Source organism: Lycorma delicatula, chromosome 1 (genome assembly GCF_047948215.1).
Source record: "Lycorma delicatula isolate Av1 chromosome 1, ASM4794821v1, whole genome shotgun sequence".
NCBI classification, from domain to species: Eukaryota; Metazoa; Arthropoda; class Insecta; order Hemiptera; family Fulgoridae; genus Lycorma; species Lycorma delicatula.
In genome coordinates, this window is record NC_134455.1 from 6875477 (window position 1) to 6901268 (window position 25792).

At 31.5% G+C, this 25792-nt stretch overlaps 1 protein-coding gene across 1 annotated transcript in view; it reads left to right on the plus strand.

Moving 5' to 3' along the window:
* Window positions 1-286: 286 nt before the first annotated feature.
* Window positions 287-25792, plus strand: part of AGO3 (Argonaute 3) — a 140164-nt gene continuing 114658 nt past the window's right edge. The window contains exons 1-3 of the mRNA XM_075362583.1: window positions 287-383; window positions 16306-16441; window positions 23775-23935. Coding sequence (XP_075218698.1) covers window positions 16316-16441; window positions 23775-23935 — 287 coding nt within the window. The 5' untranslated portion in view covers window positions 287-383; window positions 16306-16315. The remainder of the gene's footprint in view (window positions 384-16305; window positions 16442-23774; window positions 23936-25792) is intronic.

Consider the following 25792-nt stretch of genomic DNA (forward strand, 5'->3'; position numbering starts at 1 on the left):
TTTAGAAAATATAATAAATTAATATCTAATAGGTGTTTTTTTAATTATCTTAATAATTATATTATATATTAATTGTAGCCTAAGTATACAATCATTTAAAAACTGTGTGTTGTTCCAAATAAAAACAAAATTAAGTTTGGAATACGACTTACTGGCGAATATTTCTTTACAAGCGTGTAAATTATCAAATCACATTAGCTATGGTGCATTAATAGTTTCTTTCTCACGAGGGACTATTTCGAGTCCACGGGTTGGTAGAAAGAATTTTGTTTCCGTTCATTCATGGTATGTAACGGGTATCTTATTGCAACTTATATTACAAGAACTAATTTTCAATAAGACTACAATTTGTTGGATGATACCTGGATTTTTGTCCAGTGCAGGTAAAAATCTTAAATATAATCTGAAGTATTAAATGTAATTTACATGATAGGCTTTAATTTTGTTTTGTAGTTAAATTGCATGTTTGCATTCAGTCGAATGGATGGGTTATAAATTCACTTAAATTTTGAATCGTTCGAAAAATTGTTTTCGTAAAAGCCATGTGTTGTATTTTGATTTTGTTAACTTTGTTTTTTTAGCCGTAGTTGAAAAATGAAATTTTCATTATCTATTATATTTGCATTTTTTGTCCAGCCATGTGTTACGAGTTTGGTCAATTACTATGTTTGTCCCTACAGTAATCACTTTATATGAAGTGAACCGGTGACGAAAGTTATTTAGTGTAACCTTTTCTTTTTCTGATTAGCCTCTGGAATCACTGGAAGGTATTATTTCAGAGGATGATGTGTTTGAATGTATTTAGTGTATCCAGACCAACTGAAAAGCTTATTGTAAATTTTTTCCAACATGCTCGTCCAGTTATAATATCCAATTTTAAAAAACTTAAAAATGTTTGAATACACTCAATAATCAGAACTTTTTAAATTATCACTTCTCATGTCAGTTGCTCCAGACTAATATTTTGCAAATATTTTGTAAGGCTCAATTTGGAACAAGAATTACATAATTTTACAGGCTTAATTAAGGAATTAATTAGAAATTACTTTTTGTATTTATAAGTGATGGTATGGAAGTATATGAATTTTTTAAAATTTATAAACATATACATGATGTACAAATGTACAGAACTACAATTTAATCTTAAGCTAGAAAAAAAGGAGGATAATGTTTTTAATTATTTGCAATTTTTAAGATTTCATTAATCAAAAGTTTTGGTAGCGCTTGGTTCTTTTATAAACTTATGCAATTGTTGCTAGTTTTGATTATACATTACACAAACTATTTTCACAGCTGAATACCTACTGGTTGAGTCATCAGTTGTGGTATGTTCTGTATCAATATAATTTAAATATTGAATGCTAAATTACAACTGTTATTGAAGCATGTTTTTTATAATAATTCAGCATTACAGTGTTTGAGTTAAATCATTTTGATTCTATGATTATTGATTGACCTAACTTAGAATTTATAATAACAATTATCATATTTAGTTGGTCGATTACATGCCACACATGTAATAGCAAAATATCTGCTAATGATTTTTGAGTGAATTTAAAAAAATTAAATTTGAGGTTTATTATGAGGAAGCAGTCGTTATATGCTACAGAAACTTGGAGTACTTCCTTCAATGCTCATATGTTCATACTAAGTAGTAATAGTACAATATCCAGCAGCTTTTTTCTGCAGGTATCGTGTTTTTTAATGAACTAGATTTAAATGAATGATTAATGATAATTAATACATACTGCTGGATTCTCTAGCAAAAATTAGCCACAATTACCTTTAATTAAATATATTGTAATTAACCTATTTTAATGAATTGCAACTATATTTTTTTTAAGTGAATTAAATGTCATTTGAAAGAAAATGATGTGAAGAATGTAAAAAAAATGGTTGCCAGCTCTTGTCAGCTGCAACCTCACAAGTTGCCAGGTGTAAACAGGTATGTTATTGTTAATTATCTACATTCATTGTGTTTGTCAAAAAAATTATTTACTAAATTGAAGTTTAATTTTTTCTGATTTAATTTTTTAAACAATAACACGTGGTTGCCTTTAAAAAATGGCTGCAAGTAGTGGTTGCCATTATTTGAACTAATTTCTTTGGATGAATGTGAACGAAAGAGAAGGAATGCACATATTGTTTCATGTTATAAACAAGAACATAGCGCGACTATCGTGTATGGAACAACTAAACTTCAAATTTTTTTGAAAACACGTTGAGCGTAAATAATTAACAATAACATACCTGTTTACACCTGGCAATATTGAGGTTGGAGCTGACTGAGAGCTGGCAACCATTTTTTTACATTCTTCGCATCATTTCTTTCAAATGACATTTAATTCACTTAAAAAATGTAGTTGCAATTCATTCAAATAAATTAATTACAATGTTTTTAATTAAAGGTAATTACAGCTAATTTTTGCATGGCAACCCGGCAGTAGTGTATTAAATTATCATTAATCAATCATTCATTTAAATCAAGTTTCATTAAAAAAAACAGATACCTGCAGAAATCAGCTGCCGGATCTTAAACTATAATATTTTATTTATTCTTACATATTATTTTGTTAATTAACTTATGGAGATATATTATTATAAATTAAAAGTTAGGACAGTTAATAAATGATAATAAAAAGTCATAAAGGGCAACTGATTAACTCAAGCACTGTGCTATATTATTTTACAAGCCTCAATCCCAGTTGTAATTTACCATTCAGTATCAGTGTTATATTGCTGACAGAATTATTATTGACAGAACATGTCACAGTAATTTTTAGCAATTTATCAACTTAAATATTTCAACATTATTTTATCATACTTGATATGCTTAGGGTCAGGAAAACACAAGATCTGAATGTCAGAAAGGAGTTTTGGATATTGGATGACTCAAGCAAGGTCAAAGTCTGTGTTGTGTTATAAATCTTCTAGTCAATTAGCAATCATTTTTTGAGTTATGATGACCTGCACAGATGCTGATCTGTTCTGTGGAGACATAAGAAAAGAATTAGAATTAAGGGTACTTACGTATTAACGCCACCGCAGCTACAGCTTTTTTTAAAAACAAATTAGTCAATCGGATTTTGGTGGAAAATGGGCCGATATAGAGTTTAGCATAGATTCAAAACAGTCTCTTTATGAATTTTAATAAATGGTTATTTTTATTTAATTTAACCAAACTAAACCTACGCTCGCTTTGCTCGCTAACCTTGACTAATCAACATTGTAATTTTTTGAGTATTTAATAAATTCAGTAATTATTGTTATTTAAATAATAAATAATTGCGTAAGTTAAGTTTGGTTATAAAATAAATAAATATAAATAACCATTTCTTAAAATTAATAAAGAGACAATAAAATAAATACTAAATTTTAAATAAATCTGTAGCTGCAGTGGTGTTAATACGTAAGTACCGAATTAAGATTAAGGTTAGGATACTAGAGTGAAAGAGTAAGAAAAGTAAACCATTAATAGTCAGTATGGAATCTGAGTCAGTCGTTTATAGCTGATGGTGCTCTCATAAGGTATTATATTAACCATTGTACTCCTAACTAATACTATGGAAAATGTGATAGTCTCTATATCAATCTGCAGGTTCATTTTTTCCACTCAACTGGACTGTGTACATCATTTCAAAATTCTCAACAAGACAGAGGGTGGATATTCATCTGCAAAGCCCTGAGAAGGTTGACATCATGAGAACTAACTACAGTGACGGGTCGTTCTCATACAATTTACAGAGAATTATCAGAAGAGATATGACAGCCATTTAATAACCACACTAAATAATAAACTTTCATTGCTACAAAAACAGGCTATTTCATTGAAGAATAATTAAAATTTTGCTACAATTTATTTTTTCTTTGATAGTGTTTACAACCAATATAAAAATAAAAATGAATTCTTGTAAAAAGATGTAGGCTACTCATTGAAATCTCAGTTTGGGTAGGTTTTACAAGCATTTTTGAATCAAAATTTTTAGATTACTGGTATTGGTTAAGTTATCATTAAAATACGACCTATCATTAATAATTTAAAAAAAATGTTTTAAAAATATTGAAAACGCCATCTTTTACAACATGGGGCTAAATATAAAAAATGATAAGTGCAAAGAAGACAAGAAACAACCCCCCTTGGAGTTCTTATTTAGCGATTCAAAATGGTATCCGTTTTTAACAGGTTTTTAATGATTTTTGAGACGTTATAATTTTTTTATTAGTACAATACACAAGAAACATTTTTATTTGCCGTAAACATGTACAAAAATACTATAAGTTGTGCAAATTTGAGATTTTATCACCAGTCCCATCAGAGTTATTTGAAGCCAAAATTTGAATTTAAAAAAAAACAAAAAATAGTTTTCAAAAATTCATAAAAATTCAGGGGAAGTGTATCACCATTAATATTATTTATGGTAAAATTACTAGCATACACAAACATATAAAAAAATAATTCAAACTGTTTGCCATCCCTACCTCTAGAAAAAAAATTACCAAAAGTGAATTTTCACAGTTTTTCTTGTTCAAATTTATTGGTAATTTTACCATAGAAAGAAGAGAGGTAGGTAAATAAACCACTGGACCAATCTTTTACCTTTTTCAAAATGAATAAATTACTTTTTGTTTCATCCTTCCAGGACTAATAATTTTTTAGTGATTTTTTTTCTTTAAACCCTACAATCACAAAAATAGGTGTGCACACCATAACAAAAATGGCCACCACAGGTAAACTGGTGAAATAAAAAATAAAAATAAAAATAATAGTTTAAAAGTCCTGAAATGTGTAGGAAACAAGTGGGTAAGTCAGTTTTTTTAAATTGGTCAAGCAACCAGCTTTTGTTTTTTGGGACACTTCAGATGAATTGACCTCATGATTCATAATACCATAATGACTAATAAGTAGGTATCCAGCTGTGAAAGTAGTTTGTATAATCAAAAGTAGCAATTATTTCATAAAATTGAGGAGGTTGTCTTCAGAATCCTGGCAAAAGGCATCTCAGGTTTGTTCTTGCCTCTGTAAGGAGGATGCCACTAATGGGCATATCACATGCATTCACATTGGTGTACTACCAGGAAACGAACTCTTTAAAACAAAACACATCTGTGTCGAGTCTTCATCTGTTTTTTTAAATTTTGATATAAATATCAGGGTATGAAGTATCACCATTATTAATTTTTTATAATTGCTTATTACAATGCGCCAAATTCTGCTTACATAAGAGTAATCATACTCAGTGCAATAGTTGATATTTATGTTTTTAAGCCTTTAAAATTAAAGGCTTGATTCTAAAGCCACAAACAATAAATCTTATAATTTTTAGAAAATTATGAATTTAACAATCCATGAAGAGTTTTGTGTTGCTGCAATCTCTGTGTATTAACATATTTTCCATTTTTAGGCAAAAATTTTTTACAATCTGATGTGTTTTTGTGTGTAGCTTCTATATAGGGTTGTTCATTATAAAAGTTGATTATTCATCCCGTTTGTTTACACTCCTTCAGCAATTTTAGATTATATTTCATTAAAATATGCCAGAGTTTGATATAAAGAAAAATGGCAGAAGAAACTTACCATCATTAGTATTAGGATAAATTCAGGATGGGTTCATAAAGAAAGGAAGAATCTACTGAAGGAAAATGAAGTACAGTTAGGATAAACTAGAAACCCACTGGGTTGGTCTAGTGGTGAACACGTCTTCCCAAAACAGTTGATTTAGAAGTCGAGAGTTCCAGCGTTCAAATCCTAGTAAAGTCTTATTTTTACACAGATTTGAATACTAGATCGTGGGTACCGGTGTTCTTTGATGGTTGGGTATCAATTAACCGCACATCAGGAATGGTCGAACTGAGACTATACAAGACTGCACTTGCATTTACATTCATACATATCATCCTTGTTCAACCTCTGAAGTATTAGCTGAAAGGTAATTCCTGGTGGCTAAACAGGAAAAAGAAAGAAAGGATAAACTAGAGGGAAATATTCTGAAGATATTTGTTTAAAAGGTGAAAGAATGATTTGTAAAATAAGAAGATAAGTAGTTTGAGAAAAAAGTGAAAAGTTTTCTTTAAAAGGAGAAAGAGACTTAATATTAATGCCTGACCTACGTGGTAGTATGGTAGTTTTTCATCTGGGAGGTCCTGAGTTCAGATATTCAGATATGGGGATTTTCATATATTAAAAAATATCCTTTCCATATTCTCTTGCACAAATATTGTGATAAATTAGTTATCTAAAAAAAAAGGAAGTGATTTTGAGAATTGGTTGTCATACATTTAGGTAGAATGTAAAGGAGTAGTAAAAACGATTATGCTATCAATGCATCCATGAATTACATTGCTGCTAAAGGAGTAGTTTACTGATTATGTAATTTTGTGTGCGCTTAGCTGGAGTCCATAATTAACTTAGACTCTTGAAAGGGAGATAAAGACAATAAATGATGTCATGACAGACAGAACAGTGAATGTTTCTTCCATCTGCACCAGAATAATGGTACAGTCAAAGCCATTAGAAAATACTAAAATTGTGTTTTTTATTAAAACAAAATTGAAAAAACCATTGTTTAACAATTTGTGTAATTTTCCATGAGAATATTCCCATTACAGTAAAAATAAATAAAACTTGCCACAATATAAAATGGGTAAGCAATTTTAATTCAGTATATATTTTATAAAACTTTGTTTTAAATTGTTTACTTATTTTAAACTGTATATTTTATTTGTGATATGCATTTACTTATTTTATTAAATATGCTATTATATATGCTTTTAAAACTTTTCTATTTATTAATATAACTTGCATTGTTGTAATGTTTGAGTTATGCATAGAATTAATGACTTGATTTTTACTAATAGACAGATACTAAGATTTCTTTTGGTTATTCTATTTTCATTCCCTAAAGGTTTTCATAACGGTAAAATTTGTAAGAAATCAGTAACATCCATTTCTTAAGGTTATTCATTAATTTCTGTATTAGTATCAAAACGTATGATTTACTGAAGCTATATTGCATTTATATACTTGTATATAATCATACATGAATAATATATAGTCTAAATAAGTATTTATTCATTCAGCTTAATAGCTGAAGTCCTTTCAGCTGAATTCTTCATTAATATACAGTCTTGATTTTCACGTGAAAATCTTAATTATTGCAATATATTCATTAAAAGATTTTTTTTGTGCCGGTCTTAATATACATATTAAGTTTCCTCTTGAAACTTAACTTATCTATTTTAGTTTTTATCTTTGCATACTCGATTCATTTATCCCAGATACCTTAATAAATTCATCCAAAAATTATCCTTATTGATGATTTTTGCTGCAAACTTCTCTCTACCAGCCCATCATAAAATTACTTTTTTCTGTTCTCTGTCAACTTATTTAATTTACAAATTCTTATGCAACACTATATAAAAAGCCTCTATTCTTTGTTCTTTCTGCCTTTCCAATTATCCATTTTTCACTTTAATGTACATGAATGAGACCTAATACAAATTTTCCAAATCTTATTAACTAGAAGCTATGTTTAATGTAATAATAGTCAAAGACTAAAAATTAAAAATGGTAAGATTATAATTTTACATTCTGTAACATTGTAACATGAGAAATTTTCTTTGCGGTTTGTAGTAATCAGCTGAAATTATTACTATTGAGTTAAGTTTATTTTTATTTATTGTGATTAGTGTCATAAGTATAGAAAACAAGATTGAGTTTTTATGCTTCAATGTTGGTAGAAAAATAATAAGGATACTGCTGCCATCCGTGAAGCATTCTATTCAAGATTTTCTAATTTTTCACTGCTGACACATTAATGTTTGGACTTTCTTTAACATAAAATTTTACAAAAATAGGATGGTAAACAATTTAATTCTCACAAGAGTTTGTGTGATTTGATGCCTTGTTCTATGGAAGAAAGTGGATTTGCACTTTGTTCTATAGAATTATAGACGTGGTATTCTTGAAATTCAAATGACCTGGAAGCATCTAAAGTTTTCGATGGTAAACATAGTGGAATTTATAAATCAGGATAAAAATTCTGAAAAAAATATGTGGTAAAAGTGCTGCCACAAACATGTAAGAGCAGAAGGATGACACATTGAAGACTACATGATGTGTATTACACATTTAACCCTTTTTATGACCTGCTAGTACTTTAAACTTAACTTTTCTCTACCAGGCATCTGAAAAAGTCACTTAAATTGAAGAATGTGATTTATCTATTTGCTGTAACATTTGAAAAATATAGTGAATATCGAATTTGTAGCCGTTATCATTAAAGGCACCTTATTGTCAATCATTTATTGATTTTATATTTTAGATGAGTTTATTGTTTCTTAAATTATTGCTTTTTATTTGCCCCTACTAACTGCCAACAATCATCATATTGTCAACAAATGCCTTTTTTATTACTCTAGAACTTTAATTTTCATTTTTATCTTACTAAATTATTATTGTTGCGTGTTCGTGGCTCGACCAGGATATTGAGAGACTAATAACTAAAAATGTTTATAAATATGATTTATTACTCAAAGAACATGGAAAATAAGATAAATAAATAATAATAAAAAACAACAACAGTATTAATAATCATAATAAACGACAATAATAACAATGAATAAATTGTGTAAAAAAATAGCATTTCAAATATGGATAGGATTTGTTTAAAAGTAGTTAAATCATAAAAACCAGAATACAGTCCAGTTGATTAGACATAATGTTTGCAATTATTAACACCCAATATTGCATTAACAACAAAATCACTTAATTCCATTCTCTACACATACCTTGGCTGTTTACAATAAACGCTACACTTTATGAACGTACACTTCATTCTTTATTACACACTGCCATCTCACAGTTGCATTGAACATGTCTTTTCTGAACTACTTGCCTAATACTCAAATGTCCCACTCATCCGAACAGTATATATATATATATTCATATACATACCCTGACCTACAGAACTGCATCAGTCTTTAATGGCTGAAGTGTGAGAATTATCGTTCATGATTTTACATTTTCACATAAATTCCTACTCTGGTCCAGTAACTCTTTTCATCAAACAGCTGTTGAAGGTGTGGTATGCCAGTGACAGTATTACAAAGAACAAATTGTTAAACGGACCCGGTAGCCTGAGAATGCCTTTTAGTTCCCTTCTGGATTCCTTGCATTTATTATTTTCTCATACTTTCTTCTTAATGGGAAGGAATCGTTACCCAGGTCTGCTCTTGTTGCAGTATTTATATATTTGTTAGTATTTGCCCTTCATGGGTGGCAGTGATAATTATTTTATATTAACTCTAAAGACTAAGCAAATCAGATTTTGTAAAATAAATAATAGAACAAATAAAATAAAACATTTTTAATAGTTATTGCCAAAATATGTTAAGTCTTCTTTGTGAGCATCTTCCCTGACTACTGTTCTCACCCTGGAATCAACTGATATTTTTTTTTTTTAAATTAAGATTTTGTGTATTAAGAATGTAGACGAAAGGTGTGCTAGATTTGAATTAATACCTTCATTGGTTGTTATGTTTTTACTTGTTTTTGTATTATTATATTTCAGAAATGTTTCATTATGTTCAGATTTTTTACATTTCAGTGTTTGTTGATATTTTATTTGTACTGTAAGATAGTTGACGAATATTGACTCTTATGGTGTGGTGGATGACTTTTAGGTGTTCATTACATCTTTAACACTACATCCTGTTTTATCAGTTCAGAATGTACAATTGGAATATTTCTGTTTATGTATTCGTGGATCATTGTGATAGTTTCATGATTGTGTAATGATTTGTTTGTTTTTCTGAAAGCTATGTTGCATCCAGATTATTCAAATTTGAGAGTTATTTTCTGTGATTATGTATGTTATTTTTATCTATTTTTTTTTTTGTTTTATTTTACAGGGGTTATTTTTTTTCAAGGTCCGATCGGTCACGAAATTAAAACCACAGTCAAAATAAAAAATTTTGTATTTGTAACAAGTACTTACATAGTTACGCTATTTCTCTACATTGTCGCCACTCCAATTTAGACATTTGTCGTAGTGTGGTACCAACTTTCCAATACCCTTGTCATAGAACGGAGGCACCTGTTTTCAGCCATGTTTCTACGCTGGTCTGCAGCTCGATGTCAGTGCCAAAATGTTGTCCTTTTAGCCAGCGTTTCATGTAAGCAAAGAGATGAAAATCGGATGGAGCCAAGTCCTGGGCTGTATGGAGGGTGATCAAACACTTCCCAACGAAAATGCTGCAGGAGCTTCTTTGTTACAGCTGAAGTGCGCGGCCGAGCATTGTCATGGAGAAAGACAATGCTTGATTACAACATCCCTCTCCGTTTATTCTGAATTGCCCTTTGTAGACGTTGAAGAGTCACGCAGTATGAGGCTGCAGTGATGGTCGTGCCACGTTCCATGAATTCCACCAAGAGAACTCCATTCCGGACCCAGAACACAGTAGCCATACACTTTCTGTTGGAGAAGGTTCGCTTGAACTTCTTTGGTTTACTGGGAGAATGAGAATGCATCCACTGTTTGGATTGTTCTTTTGTTTCTTCAGTTTCAAAATGGACCCGTGTTTCGTCCTGTGACAGTTTTGTTCAAACAATCTTCTCCTTCATTGTGATAGCGCTGGAGAAATGTTGGGGAGGCGTCCATTCTCATTGTTTTGTGATGGTCGGACAGCATCTTGTGAACCCATCTCGCATACTTTGTGGTACTGAAGTCTCGCTCACAATGGTGTAGAGAGCTGATCTTGAAATTTCAGGAAACGAATCACAATACAGAAATTGTGAACCGATGATTTTCTCGAATTGCCTCATCCACTCGCTCAACGAGATCATTGATTGACACTCGCTTCCTTCCCTGACCACCTGCATCGTGAACATGTGTACGTCCTGCTTTAAAGTTCCTGCACCATTGTCGCACTTTGCTGTCACTCATTGAAGTTTCACCGTACACATTACTTATTCGTCTATGAATTTCAGCTGCATTGCACTCCTCAGCCTGAAGAAATCAAATTACCGCACGCACTTCACACTTGGCGGGAGATGCTATTGTAGACGTGTTTACGTGCTAGCTGCGTGTTCAGAACTAAACGAAGTGACGTGGCATGATTGAAGGCCATGACGCTGTGCAAAGGTTCATCTGATTTTTGCACGGGTTTTTATTTCGTGACCGATCGGACCTTGAAAAAAAAACCCTCTTAATTTATTCTATGTCTTGAGTGTCAAGTATATTATTGATACCTGTGTACATGTTTTTGTTCTAAATGATAGATTTAGGGAAATAACAAACCAGAGAACTGAACACATAGTTCAAATCCAACCACAATCCGTTTTAATCAGATTGTTTATATATATATATATATATATATATATATATATATATACATACACACAAACACACAGTATATCTGAAAAGTTCCCAAACTAAATAAAATAAAAATACAGATTTAAAGGTAAACGAATTTACTCGCATCAGTCCTCTAGGTAGAACCCTTCTCTAGTTATGCACTTGTTGCAGCGCCAGTAGAGCCTGTCAATTGCTCTGGAGAAATCAACTTGTGGGATCACCTTCAGCTGCTCTGCACAAGCCCTTTGGATGGGCGGAATGTCATCGAAAAAGAGGTCTTTCATCCTCAACTCGAGTTTGGGGAACAAAAAATAGTCTGCTGGAGCCAAGTCGGGTGGGATAAGACGGTAATTTGATTTGCTGCATAATAACGTGTTATAAAACTGTTGCCATGTGTGCCGAGGCATTGTCATGCAAAAAAGTCCAGCTGCCCAAATCTCAGTACTCAAGCCGGATTTGACGAATGTGATGCATCAGACATTTCATTACTTCCAAATAGAATTTAGAATTCACGGTGTGATTAGTTCGGACAGTTTGACCAGTTGTGCATGCACTTCTGCAAAGTTTTCATCGTGAACAGTTGTTGATGGCCACCACTTCATTCATTGTCATCCAGCAACTCTCTACCGTCTTTAAACTGCTTCCACCACTTGTATGTTGTAGTACGAGATGCGGCCTCATCACCGAATGCTTGCTGTATTATAGAATAAGTTTCAACAAAAGATTTTTGAAGTTGAACGCAAAGTTCACTTGACTTCCTTCAATTTTGAAGAAGTTGCTGAATAACACTGCTCCTTTGAACCGGGCGTTAACTTTTAAGTAGATCTATGATAGCCCTGTTTCATCATCAGTAATATGAATAAGAAATTAATGGCTTACATTTTTATTAATGGATTGTCAAAAACACTCTGTTCATTTTTTCTTATCTTCAGATGGTGGTCAACGAATCAAGGTAGCAAATTTTTTTTTCATTGAAGTTATTCACTGAAATTTTTATGTAAGAAAATGTGAAATTGAGAAAATAAGCTACATCCACTAGTCTACCACTTACTTATCTTTGTAATCATCATTCTATCTTTATAATTTTCATTGTTGATTTTTGTTTCATTCTTCAATCTCATTAGAGTATTGTCCAGAATTGTCTTTGTCATGAACATTGGATCTACCCTAATTAGTTATAATGATGCACCCACCGTACTCTCATACGTGTCTATTAACCAGTTTACCATTTATTATTATCTTTTTTGCTGATTAATTTCCAGGATGAAATTTCTTATATTTAAAAACTGGAAAAATCAACATCAACTGTCAACATCAAATTTCATATGTAGTGGCATGATTTTATACTTTTACAATCATACTCATCTAATAATGTTATGTAGTGCACTGAAACTGCATTTAGCATTACTCTCTTACTTCACATTCCTTGCTTAACCCTGAATGCACTTTTGTCTAACTTAACTTTTATCCATTTTTGTTTAACTTAGGTTGTATGGAAGCTGATTCATTGCATCAACTGTTGTCATTTTCTTTTCACATAACACCCTTAACCCTCCATCGGTCACTTAAAATTTGAATCGCCGACTCTCGCTCAGCAGAGGGTTACGCAATTATGTACAAAATGTAAAGAAAATGTTTATTTCTATAATCAAACTTTTATAAAAATCCAGATATATGTTTAACACAAATAGTATAATATAAAAAAAGGTTTTTTATATTATAAAATGTATATATTATTTAGTTATTGTGAAAAATTACATTTACAATTATTATACGAAATAAACGTATTTTATACAAAAGTATGTAAAAACTATGTATGAAAATAGTATAAAAAATCTTATTTATTACAAATACAAGTGTAAAATATATATGTTTTAGCACAATTATTCAAAAATCAGGAAATACAAATTGTAAAAGGAAAATACTTAAAAACATGTATAAAGCCAGCCATCAATTAATTGTTTTGATTGTCATTCATGGCTAGGTTGACCAAAAGCAAAGCCTTACAAAGGCTTAGACAGATGAATCACTGTCTACCAGTATTTCTTCATCTTCATCACTGGAATTAGCGCACACTACTGTACTGCAGAATGCTCTCTGCATATCAAAAGTTTGCACTAAACACACCTTGTCTTCGACGGCTGATTTTTCTTATAGCTGCAAAGGAAGCATCGCCCCGAAGTGACTACTTCTGGTGGTGGTTCATGTTGTTGATCTACTTGTTTGCTGATAACCCAGAATCTCACACATCCGTAGTTTCATTGGCTTAGGTATATTTCTGTAAGAAATTCTCTGTTCACCGTAATCTTTGCACAAGGTGAAAGCTAGCTCTTGAATAAACTTTCTTCTAAAGATAGTCTGGTTTACATTATTTTTCAGAATGATGTAACTGTTCAAACATCCAATATATAGAAGGGTGTAAAACAGCCTCATCGACCATCGATTACAGACTCTGGCAGTTGAATAGCTTTCCTTATATTTTTCAACTGTGTCCACTACTCCTTTGCTTGAATTGTAGAACAAATTAATTTCTGGCTTTCCATAAGAGCAAGAATTCTCAGTTGTGTCTACAGTATCGGTGTTATGCATTGATGACAGCAGGATTACATCTTTGTTCTTCTTTGCTTTAAATGAAACCATTGTGTAGTCTTTCTTAAAAACAAAACATGAACTTCCTACAGAATGTTGTTTGGTATCGATGATCTTTCAAAAGTCCTTCACAAAGAGGTATGGATGTGAAAAAGTTGTCAACAGTCACATTTCTACCCGAACCAGAAACCGGTTCAGTCACAAAAGGTCCTTCAGGTTGTTTCCCTACATATACCTCTAAATTGGCGGTATAAAATGTTTTTGCACAAGCCATTGCATAAACTTTGATCCCGTACTTGGCGGGCTTGTTTCTCATATACTGCCTGAAAGAGCATCAACCGTGGAACGATTCCAGCATTTCATCGACAGTTACAAATTCACTTACAATGAAATGTTTCTTACATAACTCGACAAAGTCATCGAGCCAATTTATCGATTGACTTTCTATTTTCTCGCGTCGTGATGTCGTCAAACCTGATACATCTCAATAAAAATTTGAATCGGCTTAGTGACGTGATGCATCTGAAAAATTCTACACCAGTCCAGTCCCATCAGTGGCCCATAGGTCTTCTAGAATTAGATTCCTGCTACGCATTACCCCTGCCATATACAGGATACCAATAACAGCTCTCATAATATCTCAATTGGATTAGTTGTTTTGCCAGTCTCGTTCTCTAGTAAACTTTTGTTTGTTTGCGTTTATATAAATATTTGTGTAGCCCATTATGTCTTTGATTGTTTCATCAGGGAAAAAAGGTTCCACGCCTCAACAGGAGACTTGGCTTCTTTTGCACTTTGGGCCACACATCCCATCCTCATCCGCAAAATATTTCTATTGGGCGTTTGAGCCTGCGCACTTTGATTTGGGTGTAAATCCCAGAGCATTTTCCTACTTTTTCATGTAAGCTGCATTACCGTTTTGCCTAGTTACAATAATTGCAGATTGCCGTTCTTTTAACGGAATACATTCTATGTCATCAAAATCATCTTCATATGTAATACCATTATTGATATTGACAAAGTCGTCTTGCTCACCTGGTAATTCATGTACTTCTTCGTTTACCTCTTCATTTTCATAACTGGAGTCCAAAGCCGTATCTTCTACATGTTCTTCAGGAAATAATTCACGAGTAAAACTCCCAGTGGGCCTAGATACAATTGCAAAATGTTCCTCTCTTTCTACGCTAGCTAAAAGTCTGGCAAGTCTTTCTTCCTCTTTTTCCATTTTCAAAAACAAAAACTAACAAAAATTCACTACATAACTTGAAAATATAAGTGACCTAAAAAAAAAACTCTCGCACACCGAGGTTTCATTTAGGTTTGCAAAACACAAATAGACGCTTGCGGAAGTTTCATCCACATTTCTAAAACACAAACAGACGCTCGTGGAGGTTTCGTCCAGCCTTCTACTACTTCACTTGTGATACTGACTTTGAACGATGATTGGGAGTGGAGGGGCCTGTCAGCTATTCCTGGGAAGAGAGTTGCCAATGTTACTAATGGACAGTGCTGCCAACTCCTAACACATTTACCCAAACAATTTTACCTGTAGGAAACCTCTGCTTAGCGACCGATAGAGGGTTAAATTTAGGACCACATAGGGTTTTTATTTTACACCATGTTGACTGGTGTTTTGAATTATTATTATTAGCCAAAACAAACTTATTTTTAAAATATTTTCTTATATTTTAAAATTTTTATAAATTTTGAATATTTTATATTCTGTGTTGGATAATCACAGTAATCATGTTGCACTGTGTAACAATTTCTCTGTATCTTGTATTATATGTTTTGTAAGAAATTTTTTCTTTAGTTAAACTCTCTTGAATTTTTATACTTTTAAGCTATCATGTTTTACTTATTATTGTTTATTTATTTTTGTGCATACTGATGGATTAATTTTAAAAAAAGCTAAAATAAGGAAAATGTGTTTTTTTTTTTGAATATAATTTAGAAAAACTGTTATTTATTTTTAACAGGCTTTGTGTTTTGAATATGTATACATGAAGAACTATTTGTAAATGTATGCATGAAAAAGGAAACTTGTTTAATCTGTAGAACAGGAAATTCTATCCTTATATGCATTCTAGGTGAAACAAGTGTTGGGTGGACAGGAAACATCAGGTCACCTGATAATTGATGTTGGTGAATTTAAATTACTATAGTATTTCATTGGTGTATGAATCAATATACGGTATATTTGTACTCGTATCTTGGCATTTCTTTATGACACTGGTATAGTACCTGATGAGAATAATTAGATTAATGTAACATTATATTTATAATGTCATTGCATATAAAATGTTTAAATTAAAATCAAACTGCCATCGATTGTTATAGCATATCTTTTTTATATTTTGAGGACAACCAAGATGGCAGGAAGAGGCGGGAGGGGTGATATGTTACGGAAGTTGTTGGCAAAAATAGAAAACCAAGAGGTGATCCAGCCAGGGCCATCTTCATCTACTGCTATTTCACCTGTTCCTGTTGTAAAAGAAGTAAGGTTTATATATTATATCTAAACTTTTGTAGATTTTTGTTAATTTGTGTCTTGTAACATTCTTTATTGTGTTAGGATTATTATCAGCTCTTATAAAAAAGTAAACAAGTGGAGAGATAGCTCTAACTGAATAATGTCTCATGTGAGTATAAATCTAGGGTTAGTTTTACAGCTTTGAAAACTCTTCAGATTTCTTTCTGTACTACCCAGTTGGAATACGAGGTTTGTAAATAAAGTAATGAGATTAGTTTTTTTTTTTTTTGGCAGCCAGAGTGGCAAGTTACTAGTAAACATATGGTTATATGAACAGCTGATTTATATTAGGTATTAATATTTTTAGTCTATTGTTGCCACATGAGATGTAAATAAAGTTTTTGTGAAACAAGTTTTTGTTGTGCGTTACAAAAATGGGTGATACTAATTATGAGCAATGTTGTGCAATCAATTTTTGTGTTAAACTCTATGAAAATGCTACTGAAACTTTATCAAAAGTTTATGAAAAGTGCATATAGAGATGACGTTCTGTCATGAGCCCAAGTTTTTAGGTGGTTTAAAGCATTTTCAGATGGCCAGGAATCAGTTGCAAACGAACCGTGCTCTGGAAGACCATTTACATAAAAAATTGACAACAGTGTTGAGCAAATCAGAGACTTGATACGATATGACTGGCGTTGAATTTGAACAATACCACAGTCCATCAAAATTTGACAAATGAATTAAACATGAAAAAAGTTTGTGCAAACCTAACTGTTGAAAAACCCTAAGAAAACCTCACGGTTGAACAGAAAACAACAGGGTGGAAGTGTGCTGTGATAATCTAGGGTGAATTGAAACTGATTCTGATTTTCTAAATAAATGTTATTACTGGTGATGAATCTTGCATACGAGTATTTGAGTATGAACCAGAAACAAAACGCTAGAGCAAGGAGTGGCACACTGCAAACTCACCATGTCCCAAAAAAGCAAAAATGAGCAAATCAAAACTATGCTAATTTATTTCTTTGATAGTAATGGCACTGTCCATAAGGAGTTTTTGCCTACAGGACAGACTGTCCGTATATCAATATGTTTACCAAGAAATTCTTGAAACACTACAAAAGAGTTGTCCTTGTGAGCCCAGCCTTCAAAGACAACTGAATGCTGCATCATGACAATGCACTGTGTCACTCTGCAGTCTCAGTTAAGAGTTTTTGGCAAGAAAAACATTCCTGTAGTTTCTCAACCACCTTATTCACCTGATTTGAGTCCATGCAACTTTTTACTGTTCCTGACATTAAAAAACAACTTCAAGACACCATTTTGGAACAGCAGAAAACATTAAAAAAATGTAATTGACCATCTGAAGGATATTCCGGTTTCTGAGTTCCAACACTGCTATGAAAAATTTAAAAACTGTTTGAAGCATTGTGTGGCTTCCCAAGGAAACTATGAGGAAAAATCAATTTATAAATGGGATTTTTGTTCCTGAGCATCTGTGATTGGTAGGACTGGGCCTGCACTTCTAGTATACTTGGGTGGGGTCATTAGGAGTTGGAGAGCCGGCCGTTCCACACTCTCAATTAATGTTTCAGTAACACTTACAATGTCTGAACAACAGGTTCAAGTGACAGAAATTTTCTGGAGATTGACTACACAGTTCGGGGACCAAACATTGTCAAGGACTCTTGTGTTTTGCCTGGCATAAAGAGTTCAAGGAAGGATGAGAACGGGTGGAAAATCAGGAACACGATTGCTGCCCTTGGACCAGCATTGCAGATGAAAACATTTGCATGGTTTTTGAGACATTCCAGAAGACAATCGACAGGTAAGAGTATCTGAAATTGCAGAACTAGTCAGAATAAGTTATGTGAGCTGTCAAGCGATCACAAACGACCTACAGTTCCGTTAAGTGTGTGCCAGATGGGCCTTTTCATCACAGATCAGAAGTTGAGACTTTTGGAGGTCTGCCACAGGCTTACAGCAAGGTTTGCAAAAGAAGGTGATGCATTTTTGAGTCGGATCGTCATCAGTAATGAAACGTCGGTCCACCACTACACTCCCAAGTCGAAACAAGCCAGTACGGAGTGGCGGAGGAAAGGGGAGGCAGCCCCAGTGAAAGACAAGACTTGACTGTAAGTTGACAAGGTTCTTTTAACTGTTTTTTTCGATCGGTGATGCATTTTGCTTATTGATTTTTTGCAGAGTGACGCACAGTCAATGCTACTCACTACTGTGAGTTGTTGAATGATGTGAGGGCTGTATATCGCCGCAGAAGATGAGACCAACCGATTTGAGAGGCTGTCCTCCTTCACGACAACTCCAGGCCCCATACTGGCAGCTCTATAACGGTCTCAAAACTAGAAGAAATTTACTGGACTCCACCTGATCATTCTCCCTACAGCCCAGACCTATCGCCCTGTGATTTTTATTTGTTTGGGCTGCTTAAAGAAGCTCTAGGAGGGCAACGATTTGAAGATGATGAGGGCATTGAGGGATTCATGCACAATTGGCTCTTGACGCAACCATCTTCATTCTATGATGCTGCAATAAAAACTTTCCTTCCTGCTGGAAAAAATGTATTTCTAAAGCAGGAAACTATATAGAAAAAATAAGTTATATTTGCCTTTTATTTTTCAATAAATTAAAAAAAAAAATCCCGTTTATGTTTGACTTATCCTTGTATTTCAAAGGTGATAGAATCCATGTATAATTGGATTGTAAATAAAAAGTTTTTCTGAACCAGTCTCATTATTTTATTTACAGACCTCGTACATAGTTTGGAATTTTCTGTACGACTGATATTTAACAGATTAAAAGCATGTTAGCTTACGTTGTCAACAATGATCTAAACAGAAACGGCAGATAACCCCTACTGAGTGAATATATCTTCCCTGATACTATTTATATGATAAATAACTTATATAAATTTTAAACTTATATAAAATTCTCTTTCAATTATTTTTATATTATTGCAAATCAACTAAATCTTATGGTTTTAGCAAAAAACTGCTTCAGTTAATCATTTTTAATTGCACATTATGCCACTAAAAGTTTATTTCATTAAAATGAATGATTTATTAATATAAATTTTCAAACACTGGTTACAAAAGTGTTTGAGAAATTGATTTTTTGCCTGTTTTTAGGATATCTGCACAAAGAATTCCAAAAAAAAGAAATGAACCCATGATTAGATGTAGAGAATCAAAGTTAGTGATTTACTGGAACCTGAACATATTTTGCATAAATCTATTTAAATGCAAATGGAAATGTTCAGTTAGGAAAAAATAGATTCTTTTAAATCAGACAGGGCAGGATTTATTGTATAATATTGCTACAGTCAAGTAGTGTCAGAATCACAAATATCTTAATAATGAAAAAAAAGGTCATGAATTGCTTCAAACATTTATTTCAGTATTTTTTGAAGACATGGATGATTTGAAAAATCAGTAAAGAAAAATAAAATTTTTGATGGGTTAAAAAGCAGAAGGTAAAAAGGTTTTGAAATAATTATAATAAGTTAGGATGCAAAGAGGCCTGTTTAGACGACTTCTTAATATTTTAGTTGAAAAAAAATTGACATTGCCAGTCTCATGTTACCTGATCATATGTCTATTTTTGTTAGTGTGTCATGGTTGATGAAACTACTTGTAGAACATTAATAAAACATCTTGAAGAATAACTTGATAGCAGAACAGATTTCGTAATCATAAATACAAAATTTTGATTTTTTGTTACTACACCAAATAAAGGTACGCAAGATAAATAGCTGAGAAGTTTTTACAAATAATCAGTAAATATGACACTGAATACTTTATACTGGCTCATTTTCGATTTAATTGAATCTGTCTAATAAAGACAATGAATATCAATGTTGTGATAGTTTAGAAAATCAGAGTTACATCATTTCTAGAGCTCATCAAGTTTCCCCAGCAAATTTTTCTAAAAAAAAATAAAATATTTTTAAAAAGAGCTGATCAAATTCTTATCAGAACACTGGAATACTAATGAGTTAGTGCCATTTATGAGAATGAAGTTGGTGGATTAAAATTGTATTGCTATTATAAAGTTAACGACGCAAAGATTTTTAAAAATGGCCCAGAAAATTATCTTTTAAAAAAGTATAGCTGTTTATGAAGCTGATGCAACAGTTTGGTCTATTGATTCAGTTAATGTTAATGGACTATATTCAGAATACAGAGTGGATATTACAGATGATAAAAAATTTTTTTTTGGAATATATTAATTTAATAAAAGAGGGATAATAACTGAAGAGTTATTAGATTGGTTAGGATATGATAATTTTTTTTTTGTCTTCAGTCATTTGACTGGTTTGATGCAGCTCTCCAAGATTCCCTATCTAGTGCTAGTCGTTTCATTTCAGTATACCCTCTACATCCTACATCCCTAACAATTTGTTTTACATATTCCAAACATGGCCTGCCTACACAATTGTTTCCTTCTACCTGTCCTTCCAATATTAAAGCGACTATTCCAGTATGCCTTAGTATGTGGCCTATAAGTCTGTCTCTTCTTTTAACTATATTTTTCCAAATGCTTCTTTCTTCATCTATTTGCCGCAATACCTCTTCATTTGTCGCTTTATCCACCCATCTGATTTTTAACATTCTCCTATAGCACTGCATTTCAAAAGCTTCTAATCTTTTCTTCTCAGATACTCCGATCGTCCAAGTTTCACTTCCATATAAAGCGACACTCCAAACATACACTTTCAAAAATCTTTTCCCAACATTTAAATTAATTTTTGATGTAAACAAATTATATTTCTTACTGAAGGCTCGTTTAGCTTGTGCTATTCGGCATTTTCTATCGCTCCTGCTTCGTCCATCTTTTGTTACCATTGAATAATCAGTGATAGCTTCTTTTATACTACAAAATGTTTGTTCTGCTTTTATGAACGACAAATGTTTTAAATCTTGTTTTCAATATTTACTTCATTTTACAGTTGAGATGGTTAGAAATTATGAAAAGATAAATTAAATATTAAAAAAACAGTTGATTTCCAAATTGCTGAAGAAGAGTCCACACAATACCTGATAGATAATTTTTGGAAGAAAGTGACGTTTTAAGAAATATATTATGTGCTGGATGGATTGGGCTTTGGAGTGTTGGTGATGCAAATATGTATTCTTTAAAATCTTGGAAATAAAGAGAATAAAGAGAATTATGTTTCCCCTTAATGAAACTTATGTTACAAAGAATTGTGAATATAAAATATATGAATGCCATCCTGCAGAATTGTTACAAAAAAAAAATCAACTTTTGGAAAAGATAAATTATTAAAATCTTTGAAATAGATTGTAAAAACCAATCTAGATGATGAATATTTTTAGATGTTGAACAAAGACTAGCTAAGGAATAAAAGCTGAAAAAGAGAGGTACAAAGTGAAACAAGAACAAAGAACCTAAGAGACCAACATGAGAAGGACCAACAGGATATTGCAACTAATGTTGTTCTTTAAAAGAAATTCTGGAAAAAGTATTTCGCTCAGTTTGCACTGAACTGTGTCAAAGGAGAATGGTACCTGATTTGATGTCATTGAGAAGTATAGAATTGTGCTGACCAACAGTTTTTGAATGATTCAAGATATGTGTATGATTTGTTGGGTCGTCATGCCATATGTAGAATACATTGGTAATGGGTTGAAATGAAGATATAGAAGACTTTATTTGATTTACTAGAGGAAATACTACTTTCTTGACAAAAAGAACAGTAGGTTTACTTTAGTGGAAATGATGATCATGTGATACATATGAAGACAGTCTTTAAAGAGGAAAATGATGCTTGTATACTAACAATGGAAAATTCAAATGCATTGAATATTTAATTTTAATTCTTTGATATTTTTATTTTATTGCTATTATTTTTAAATACACTATTAAAAAAACAAAAAAAACATTCTAATGAATAGTTACAGACGGTTGATTTCATGAACATTAAAGGGAAGAAATTATGCCATTTTCTTGAAGTAAAATGTTTCACTGGTTTTTAGAGTAGGAGAAACATATGGTTGCCCTTCATTTGTTACCATTGAATAATCAGTGATAGCTTCTTTTATACTACAAAATGTTTGTTCAGCTTTTATGAACGACAAATGTTTTAAATCTTGTTTTCAATATTTACTTCATTTTACAGTTGAGATGGTTAGAAATTATGAAAAGATAAAAATTGACAGATTTAATCTTTTCTTTACAATTAACTTGAATTCAAAAATAATGTAACTACTAAAGTGAGGGATGACAAAAAAATATTCTTCAAAAGTTAAGAGTTCCTGGATTTCTATTGTCCACTTGATCCAGTTTGAGATCAGGTAATAGCATTTTCTCAGAGGATAATTCATATACGACTGTCTTTACTTGTTTACAGTTTATTTTGTAGATTTTTTATGGTAAGAAATGGTCATGTACTATCCCTTCCTTATGTGATACCAGGTATTTGGAATTGTTCAATGAATCTTTTACGGCATTATTAATATAAGATGTTACTCTAGGAAGTGAAAAGTTTTTGAACAGATTTCAAATAAGTAATGATATTGTCTGTATAGAAGTAAATAAGATCTTAATTTAAGTAAAATTTGTTTATTAATTAGAAAAAATTAATTTTTGTTAGAATTAATGTGTAGCATGGCTAATTAAATACAATTATGGATTTGCCTCAAGTTTGTTGAAATTTGGAATATTCCATAATTAGGACCCATGTTATTCATTACATTTGAAATTATTCATCGGAATCAGCCAATTATACAATCAGCCAATTTAATATTAATTAGATAAGGTTAGCGAGCGAAGCGAGTGTTGGGTTATTTGGTTAGGTTATGTTGATATGTGAAGTGTAGTAAATGGAATTGTTACTTAAGAGGTTAGGTTACTTAACCTAACCTTGACATAACTAAACTCAAATTTTACTTAAACAAGTTAAAAATAATGTATATTGCACATTTACCAAAATCCCCCCCCCCCCCCAATACTTAAACTTATAAAATTAGTCGAAGTGAATCTAATGTTATTCTTAACTTAATTTCACTGAAACAAAATTATTTAGTATGAAAATAATGTGTATTACACTTGTACAGTGCTGCATTACAGAATTTTTATGTGAGGGTACTGTGTAACTTACAAGGAATGTAACTTCGTTGAAAAGCATTTCTGATGAATAATTCCAGTTGTAACAAATAACCTAGGTCCTAATTAAGATACATTTCAAATTTCATGATTGGAGGTGAGTCCAATAATAGTATATAATTTTTTTAATATGATTTATTCATATGCAATCATTTGCTAATTAATTTGCCAATTTTATTGGTCTTCAGTGTTAAATTGTATATATTTTTCAGGTAAATTTAAATCAGGTTTTGGGTAGAGGTTATACACAACTTAGACCTGATGTTGTGGTACCAAGTGTTGCAAATGATCCTTCACCATCTAAAATCTCTCCAGTTACTGGTGCTGTTGCTGCTCCCGTACCTGTGGGTCGAGGAATTAACCTATTATCAAAGTAAAAATAACGTTTTATTCAATTCAGTTTCCATAATGTAGAGTTTTTTTGTGTTTATTATACTAATTTTTAATGCTTGCTTTCTTGATATACTTTGTTTAATTTAGAATTGATATAGCCTCAATATTTCTACATAATTGAATCTCTGCTTTTGGAAGTTTTCTGTGGTGCAATAAGTCTAATCTGCACTAAACATTATACTTTGGTTGATACTGAAAGAGATATCTCAAAAATCTTAATTGTCAACACAAAATGTTGAAGATTGAAACTACATATTTTTGGGGGAAACTAGAGAAATTTTCATGATTTCATAGAGATTACTGGGGATATGGAATGACTTGGAGAGCCTTTGCCTTTTTTTTCTTCATTCTGTTATTACAACCAACATTGCATTACCACTCTTAATCCTAAATCTGGTTTTCATTGTCAATCTACTTTTAATTATAATAAAATGAGTTCCCAAGTGTTGAGAGAATGGACTTCATATTTAGTGAAGGAAAAATCATATTACAATAACAAGATGATGGGAAGGGGGAAATGAGGTGACAATGAGGTTTTGTTAAAATTATAAAATTAAAACCACCAAATACAATACATTAAAAAGATTACCAACTGTAGTCTTTCAAAGTTAATATTTCATTGAAAACAGTTGAAATTATAATTATTACACATAAAAAATATATGCATATAGTGCTTTGTCATCTACTATTAACATCTCTTTTTCAGAAACGGCATGAAATTGAGAGTGATAGTTCTTATTAAAATATGGTACTATCGTATCAGTTCTACCAAGTTATGTAATGAGTCATTGTATTCTGTTTGCTTATTTATTACTTTATTTTTAAATTTATTGATATCTTTCAAGAATATAAATTATAATTATAATAATTCTATATTATAATTATTCTTAAATTATTATTTATTTTTACTATTTACAGATTATTGTGTGTATCAGTAATAATTGTATTTTTTTTTTATTTATAAAAAGATCTTATATTTCAAAATTTGCTGTTACGTCTTAAAATTATTGAAGTGCTCTTAATGAAAGATTGTGGTTTTCCTCCAAACTCAAACACAACACACACATTCTTTTGTTTCACATTTGTGTCCAGGATTTATTTCTTCTTATGTGGACTTAAATTGCATAATAGTTTGACTGTCTTGACAAAAAGTTATGTTACTAATGCTGTTTCTGCTACGAGAGGTTATAATATCCCTCGCTTAAAAGTTCTGTCGCTACTGTTGCTAAAGGTGGTTTATTTAATAGAATTTAAGTAAATTATTTATATATAAAATAAAAGTGAATTATTTACTTACTGCAATTATTCTGTATTATCTTGTGTATAACAATTTATTCCTGGATGCAGATATTCATTTATGAATGTGAATGATATAGTAAGAATGTAAACTATAAAAATCTGTTTTGAATTAATTGATTAAGGCCTTCAACTGAAAATTGGTGTTAAGCAGAAAAACATCTGTTCTTGTAATAGTTTTAAAACTGATATTAGTGAAAAAAAATTTTTTTTTTCATTATTAATCTGATGTCTTGCAGACAAACATTTATGACTGACATTAACCGTAGATGCATAATGGTTCTCTTATTATTTATTATACAAGGTGTTTCTATACAGGTATAATAATAATAATAATAATATACAGGTAATTTCATGTATTACTATACAGGTGTTTCTAAAATGGCGAGCTGGCTACACTTTTTCAAATACTACATGTAAAACTAAACAAAAAATATCCTTAGGAAAAATGGCAATTTTTCCTTTGTTCTCCCTCTATCTACCATTTTGTTGTTTTTATATAAAAATTTATAACAGGTTTGGATAGAGGAATTGCATTAAT